The sequence below is a fragment of the Lissotriton helveticus genome, chromosome 11 (assembly GCF_964261635.1).
Source record: "Lissotriton helveticus chromosome 11, aLisHel1.1, whole genome shotgun sequence".
Classification (NCBI taxonomy): domain Eukaryota; kingdom Metazoa; phylum Chordata; class Amphibia; order Caudata; family Salamandridae; genus Lissotriton; species Lissotriton helveticus.
The window spans coordinates 439888820-439897019 of NC_136072.1; the positions used below are offsets into that span (position 1 = coordinate 439888820).

The 8200-nt window shown below is 42.2% G+C and overlaps 1 protein-coding gene across 7 annotated transcripts in view; it reads left to right on the forward strand.

Moving 5' to 3' along the window:
• The window catches only part of DOCK10 (dedicator of cytokinesis 10), a 1735912-nt gene extending 1728890 nt beyond the window's left edge, over nucleotides 1-7022 (forward strand). For 5 of the 7 annotated variants that reach the window (XM_078665953.1, XM_078665949.1, XM_078665955.1 and 2 more), the window contains one exon: nucleotides 6204-6412. In XM_078665953.1, the coding sequence (XP_078522079.1) occupies nucleotides 6204-6274 (71 nt within the window). In that variant the 3' untranslated portion in view covers nucleotides 6275-6412. Of the gene's footprint in view, nucleotides 1-6203 lie in introns of all 7 variants that reach the window. The other 2 variants (XM_078665951.1, XM_078665954.1) reach the window with 1 other exon arrangement.
• The last annotated feature ends 1178 nt before the right edge of the window (nucleotides 7023-8200 follow it).

Sequence of the window (8200 nt, forward strand, 5' to 3'; positions counted from 1 at the left end):
TAGCTGTCCATACATATATGGCGATAGCTACCTAGCCATTGATACTGCAAAATGAAGTTAGCATGATCAACAGCTTGTACCAATACACATGATGATTGGTAATTTTCTCTATAAAAAGAGGATAGAATAGATATAGTAAGACAACAGTAAGAGCAGAGAGGAGGGGAACAAAGTTGGAGACAGAGGAGGAGACTGGAAATGGTGGCCATGGTCTACGACAGTGTGATTGACTTGCAGTGCACTTAAGTTACAGAGCTGAGGTAGAGGGATGATGTGTCTGGAAAAAAAGAGGGAGGAGCTTGCAATGATGGGTATGTTTTTTAAGGAAAACATCAATCGAGTCCCCTAGTGTTTTAGTGGACCAAAGAGGTTTTTTAAAGCATAAATTATATTCACTTCCTGTAAAGCCGAGCCAGGCGCACGAGGTATGAAAAGAAATATTGGCAGCATTTTTCACTTTCGATGGGCTCAGCTTTGTGCAGATGACCAACATAAGTAAAAGATCATTGAAATTGGGAGGGGTTGTTAGATGTCTACCGCTGCAAAAATACCCAATGAGGCTATGATGGATCAATGTTGGAACAAATATTGAACATTTTATTTATGAACTTTGGAATTAGAACCCACAGTGGGAAAACATGTTTGAATTTAAAGAACAAGTGTGCCCATGTCACTGTGTTCTAATTTGCAATTACAACATAGGTTTGAAACCATGAGACCATGTTTGTGGAGTTTCAAAGGAATCTAGAAGGTGTTGTGTATAGACCACAGTCTCATTTGAGCGATAGCCATAGTGATGATATTGATTTTAAAAGTAGAGAATCAGATTATAGTCCAAGCAGATGGAGGAATATAGTGGGCTGTTTGCTCTCTATGTAATTTGTTACAAATAGAGGTGTCAACAAGCAGTGGTTTGGATGGAGCGAGAAGAGTGTAAATCTTTAAGGCCAAATGGCCCAACCTGGTAAATCTCTCCAGAAAGTCTGGCAATTCTGGAGTGTGGATAATGCCTAGTTTTACCAAGGCAGTTTTCAGTTTCAAGAACAGATAGAAGTCCAGGTGAGGACGTGTGGGATCATTTTGTATTTCTGCAAAAACTTTTGGATTGGTTCTGGATCCTAAATTGCATTTTTAATGTGGATCAAAAAAAGACACTCTTTCCTTTCAATCACAAAATCTTAGTCCCACAAAGAGTGATTAGCGCCAGACTTTCATGTAGCAAAGCTCTGTATGGTGCTTTAGTTGCTGCACAATTTGCTAACCCATTTGAGCGTTTCAGTGTCTTGGAATCCCAGATGGTTAGACGGATAAATGGATCTGAGGAGTCTGATAAGTTTTTGTTGTGGCTATCATTATGCTATGCAGAGGTTCCAAAAATTCCAGAAATCTTGAGTTGAAGAAAAAGGAAACTGGGTTATAACACTTTTTGGGAGATGCTCCATTTTTCTGAAGGTAGGACTGAAGATGGGTCTTTCTTGCCTTCTAAATATAAAAAAGACACTTTGCATTGAAAAACCTAAAACCTCAGAAATTCCACAGTTATTGTGGACACCATAACTCCTCAAATGCACTGATCAAGACCACAAGCATGATGTCATGAATGAAATCGTTTTCCACAGTTATTGTGGACACCATAACTCCTCAAATGCACTGATCAAGACCACAAGCATGATGTCATAAATGAAATCATGAGTGTCTTTGGGCATAATTCATAAAGCTAAACTTAGACATTTGTGCAAGTTTACTATTTTTCGGTATTCACAAAACTGCAATTTAATAGTAACTTTAAGACTGTGGATACTCCGCATTTGGGGCAGAGAACTCGGCACATGCAAAGATAGGCCTGTCCCAATATATGATGCCTGTATATCCAGAATGGACATGCATGGTTTTAAACTTATATGAAAGGTCCAGAGTTGAGAGTTGCAACCTGCACTCCTTTTAAAACCTGCTAAGGTTTCATAGGAAGGTCAGAGTTCAAGAAGACATGCAGAAGCTCTAATCCGGGCCACGGAAGGACAGTCATTTGTTTTTACCAGAAGTCACTTCTGGCCTACTTGGAAGGTATGGCACATCATTTCTCGCAGGAAAAATGATCCCTTCCGTCTGCATAAGGTACACTGTGTGTCAATTTTGAGTGCTTTTCCTTGGATCGAGGAAGCAGTATTTCTGCGACTGCTGCAGATACTGTATCTGCAATTTGATGGCTGAGGATAAATGTAATTGTGACTATTTTTTTTCGTCTTAGCTTTATGCCCGTGCCATGCAGGCTAGACTAGTGGAATTAAATAATTGCCATTGAAGGTTATCTACTTAAGCCAAAAGTGTTTATTTTATTTTAAGTCTTCGGGAACTGATCATTGAACCAACAAATTAAATTTCTGTGCTGAAAATTCTCGGGCTCAGAGGTGTGACTTAAATGGAAATGCCAATGGTTATACCATGGCACTTTACACGTTGGCGCTTCCCTCTGTACACAGAGGTGCGACTCCCTTATGCACTCAAAGGGCGTGGAGTGCGCTCCACTGTTGATAGTCCTAGTTATAACATGGCACTCACATTATCAGGGTTGGAAATGCACCTGGAACACTTCATTACCACTTTGTCCTTCATCTTTTTCACCGTCAAGGCTGGCATCTCGTTGTATTTTCAAAGAAGCAATGGCAAAGCCAATAGGTCTGCCACTGACAAGTGTTCATTTCATTTTTTTTTTTTTTGCTAATGCATGCAGTTTGCAAATAAATAGTAACATAAAAAAGCATAACAAATAATGGAGAGGCCTCGCAGCTCAGGCAGACCTGTCCTGTCTCAGAAGTGCACTCAGTTGCAGGCAACTGTTCACATGTGATAAGGCAAAATCCTGTCACTCACGGGAAAAGACAGCCAATGAAGGAATTGGACTAACTGGCTGCTGCATGCTACGGTGGGTGGTGTGTTAAATGTGTGAATGGTGCCTGAAGAGACCAGTGGATGAAGGGGTTGATCAAAAGCCCCAGCATGTATTTGTATGTTCGGTGTGCTGCATGTTCCTTTTCCTTGCCCAGTACCATCCGCACAGGCTCATATACAACATTTGACAGACGAAAGTCAAAATAGTACTTTTTAAAAAAAGAATAATAAAACATGGAGGGTGAAACCAGATATAACATTAGGAAAATGGTTCTAGGAGCAAGGTGAAGAGGGTGGTTAAGACCTGTTTGCAGGCAGACCTAGTTGCGGTGTTTCTGTGGGAGGTATGCTGCTGTGCAGTGTACATTCATAAGCCTCCTTTATTGACAAAGAAATCTGTTTGTATCTCTGCGCAAAAGGCATTCTCACCTGGCTCTGCATGGCTTTGATAGTAATGGTGTTATGTTTGACTTCAGTGGCAGTGAAAAAGATCCAGAGATGAAGAAATTTCTCAGCCGATTATCCTACAATTCCTTCCGTCTATTAAAGCAGCCCTGGCAATTTTTTTCAGACCAGCCATCATGCTGACCGTAGTGAGCTAGTAATTATTTTTAAACATTTCCTTTAGGGAATATTATAGGCCAAGCTACCAAGTGTGAGCCAAGCTTACACCTAATTGATACCATTTTCCTCTGTGGAAATGTCTTTTTGGGCAAATTGCAAACTTAGGGCCTCTTGTACAAATCTTTTTGGGGTGGTCACAAACGGCCCGATTTGCAGAATCAGGCCATTTGTGACTACAAGAAAGCATTTTGAAATGTAAAGATTACGATTCGGTAACTTGTCACTAAATCTCAATTTGGATTTGCAATTCGGTATTTTTATATGTAAGAATGTTTAGGATGTCCCTTCAAAATATCGAATCGCAGTGGTATGTATTAATGTTTTGCGCAAAACATACATTTTTAACCGACACCACGAAGGAGGTGGTAACCATTCACAAATGGGAAGGAGTCCTCACGGGATGCGTTCCCCTTTGAGAATATTTAACAAAATATTTTTGAAGAACAGGCAATGGCCCCACGGACCACTGCCTACTCTTAAAAAATTAAACTTAAACGTTTAATTTTTTTTTTTCAAACCCCGTCCAGTTTTTTTCAAGGAAAACGTGTTTCATTTAAAAACAATTGCTTCATTTACAAAGCAATCACAGCCATGTAGTCTGCTTGCCCCAGGAATTCATCATCCCTGTAACAGCTACCATTACTACTGGGTCGTAAACTGCGACCAACCTCATTAATATTCATGAGGTAGGTCGATTTGCGACCCACTTGGAATCGGTAACTAAAGGTTCTAAGGTTTCTTACATTAGGAATTGTGATTTCTTAATTGCGATTCGGTAAGAATCTCAATTTCTAAATTGAAATTCCTAATTGTTGTACATCTGATTCTTAGTCACAGCTCACATTAAAACTGTGGCTTCTCTCTCGTAAGGCCAGTCATAGCAATTTTCTATAGTATTCAATGAATGACACTGCTCTAGAGGTGTCTAGAATACACGTCTTAATGGAGTGTGGTATTCAACAGATGATTCAGTCTCAACTGAAACAACATACTACTTAATGTTATAAAACAAGAGTGTAAGATCATCTGTTTGCATGTAAAAGACACAAACAAATTGTGTTGAACCTGCTGTCCAGATTCTTTCAGACGTTAACGTCTGCACTATTTGCATTGTCTACAATTTTTAACATAGTCAGTGCAATTCATTAGAAACTAGAGGCCCAACTCTGAAAGTCATTTTCACACCGCAGTTGAACTTAGGTGAGCACTTCTTGTTTTATGTGTATAAATTAACATTTTGCATTACAAAAGTGAATTTACACTTGTACTGTGATTTACACATACACAATATTACACCAGTACAATGGAACATACTGTGGGAAATATTTTGCACACTGGGGTGTGGAGTGAGCATTCCAGGGCAGTAAGGCCTTGGAAAGTAGATGAGAGGAGGTGACAATACACAAACTAGCCCAAACCAGTATGTTAGTATCTACACAGTTTTGCAAGGCACATTCATACCCCAGATACGAGCAGAGATAGTCACGTCAAAGGCAGTAGAAAATCCGTATCTATGGTTGGATGGTGAGTAGAACACTCCACAATTAGCAAATGTTGGAGGGAGAGATGGCTCTTTGTGGGTAAAATATTTTCCAAGTGGTGGAATTGTTTGTAGGTTTCAAAAGATAATGAAATATGTCTGGATGTATAAATGTACATCTGTCACACTTACAATATGAAATTTCCTTAAAATCCGGGTAAATCTCAAAACAAATGCAGAACTACTCCTGGGAAATTGTGATTGTCACAGTTTCTCAGTACTGCTCTTGGAATCCAAAAAATGGAAATTCACCTCAAACGTGAGCAAACCTAAAAGAATATACTGGCAACTTTTTACAGAATCAGCTTCTGGATGTCTCTAAGCTTTACTCAGGTTAGTTTTAAAACATAATCACATTTCTTTACATATTAGAAACTGAGGGCCTTATTGAGGGTTTGGCAGAATGGGAGGAACACCAAAAACTAGCAGTCCTCCTTCCTAACCAAACCAGTGGCTTCCAAGCCCAAATTAGATTGCTGAAAACAACTTGGTTACTGTTGGCTGTTTGTTCACCACAGGGTCACAGAGTCACACTGACCAGGGCTGGACTGGGATCCCAAACCAGCCCTGTCAGTCCTGCTTGACCACCCGTGGGTGGGGGGGTTCGGGGGGGGGGGTTGCTAGTGAGAAACACGACTTCCCTTTTCGCATTGCTGCCGCTTTTGTTACAGGGGTTAATATTGCAGCACTGCTGCAAAACCGAGTCCCAGTGACCAACCAGCCACCACCCTTCCTGCCCACCAGGAAAACGCCCTTTGCCCACTACCGCCAGTCCGGCCCTGCCACTGACGGTCGTCGCACCTACATCACTCTTTTTGCAAATGTTACTGCTTTCCTACCTGTATACACCATTAGGTGCATCTCGGAATAATGCAAGGAAATGGTAAATGGCCCCCACATACATGAAAAAAGCTCCTTGTGCATCATGGCCTGTTAAACTTTTCTTAGAAAAAAGACTAGCTTCCACTTGGAGAGAGTTTTATTTCTCTTGACAAAGTTTGGTGAGCCAGCGCTTTAAATACGGCACATTCTCAGCAAACGTCACTGCCGTAAAGGGCTAAGTAGGGCCATAAGTCTAAAGACAATACACAGTACTTATCAACAAAATAAAAGCACGGAATAGTAATTCATCTTTTATTTCTCCATGCAGATAACGCTCAAGGAGGACACAGCAAAACAACCAGGAATGGAACGGACTTGCGTCCTCCGAGCCATCAGTAGAACAAGCACAAACATACATCAAACAAATCAGGAGCCACGGTAGCAGCAAACTCTGACTTCTGATTGTCAGGTCTTTCATCTCTCTGGTCCATGCACCAAGTCAGAACAATTTCAGATTTTAAAAGGACTATGAATGAGGCGGCCATGTTGGCTCGTCCATTGTGATATTTAATTTATTGAACCTTTTTACAGTGTTAATATTTTATAGAAATGCTAGCACTGTGCCAGTATATCTTCCAAAATATGTTCTTGCTGTTTTGTGTCTTATTAAAGCTATCATGCGATTCTACTGTTACCAAGGACACAGTGCTCCCTCCTATTCTGAACAAAATGCATTCTGGAAGTTAGTCATAGTTCACTTCAGCTGGTCCAGTTGAATTAACGCACCTGAAAACAATGATTTGTAAAAGAAAAACCCAGAACTCGATCCAACTGGTTATCTTGTGACTTTTATTAGATTTGGCTGAGTTTGCAAATATTGAAGACCTTCACCCAGATCCCTTCTTCCCGACCTGTTTTATGTCCCAGCTCCCCAAATTCCTGTTCTTGGATTATGAAAGTGAAGTATTTGCTTTCTCGCACCCAATTATGTATAAGGTCTGAACTGTAAATAGAAGATATGTATAGTATATGTCCTTTTTACAAAAAATGAGAAGAGTATCTTTGTGTTAATTTCAATGACCATACTAAAGCTATGATGTAAACATTGTAGACAAAGTTTATTAAAATATATGTCTTTGTGTACAAATCTGTGCCAATCAATTTGTCTTTTTGACCTCTGTTCTTTAACTTTCATGTTTCTATACGGTGGAGGGCCATGACCACTAGACTAAATACTATACACCACCCAATAGAGCAAACCAGGAAGGGCCCACTGCAACACGAGTAGCAAAATATATATCAAAGTACGGTTTGGTATGGGGGGCGTGGCTACGGGCCAAACATGGAGGACGTGAACTGAGTCATCTCCGTCCCATGCCCTGAACATACGCTGATTATCCTGTGACCCCTGTTCCCTCGGGGCTTCCACCGTCGCCACATTCCTTAGGAAGGTGTGAGGGATCGGCGATAGCAACTTTGAGAGTGATTCCTGCTCCGGAAACGAGAGGAGACCTGCCGGGAACTGAGAGGCCTAGCTGACTAACGGAAGCCGCGGTCTGGAGTGGAGGGCAAGACCGCTCCTGGTGCAATGCATGGGCAGAGACTTCCGCCGGAATCTAAAGGTGTGCGCTCCGTGACCCCCTGTGAGCGCGACAGACAGCACCTGAGCCCCACGGCACAACGGCACCGGGATGTAAGTTGAAGACACAGCGCTGCGGGCTTGAAGTAGGACTCCGTGGGGAGACCCAGCGACAGGGAGCAGACCTGACAGAAGCAATCCCACAACGCCAAACCTACGGGCGCCACTTTTGAAGTAAGCGGCACGGGGAAACGAGGTGGGAGAAAGCGATCGAGTGAAGGGCAGCCCCGAGCCCAAGACAGCCTCCCGGGTGCTGGGACAGATGGGGAGATTACCCCGGCTTGCAGTATACAAGATGACAGACGCCATTTTGTAATGTGCCATTGAAGACCTACGCACGCATGAGCCCCACAGAGTGCCCTCAACTGCCAGTGAACCGCTGCAAGCCGAAGGCAGACTAAGATATCCCGATCCCACAGGCTGCGAAAAGGGGGATAGAACGGTTGCTGTATATAGAACAAAGGCGTGGGCTGAACCGAAATTCACCGCAATAAGATTACAGACTACTGAATAGCACTCTACACGGAATCAATAGTGATTAGCGGCCCACTCTCAGCTTGAGTACTGCGGAGGTTGATGTGACACACCATGCATACACCCTGACCACTGAGAAGACAATGGCATTACACTCCCGCTCTGAGATGCGACCATCAGCACAAAGGTGAACCAGGACTGCACGGCGGGTG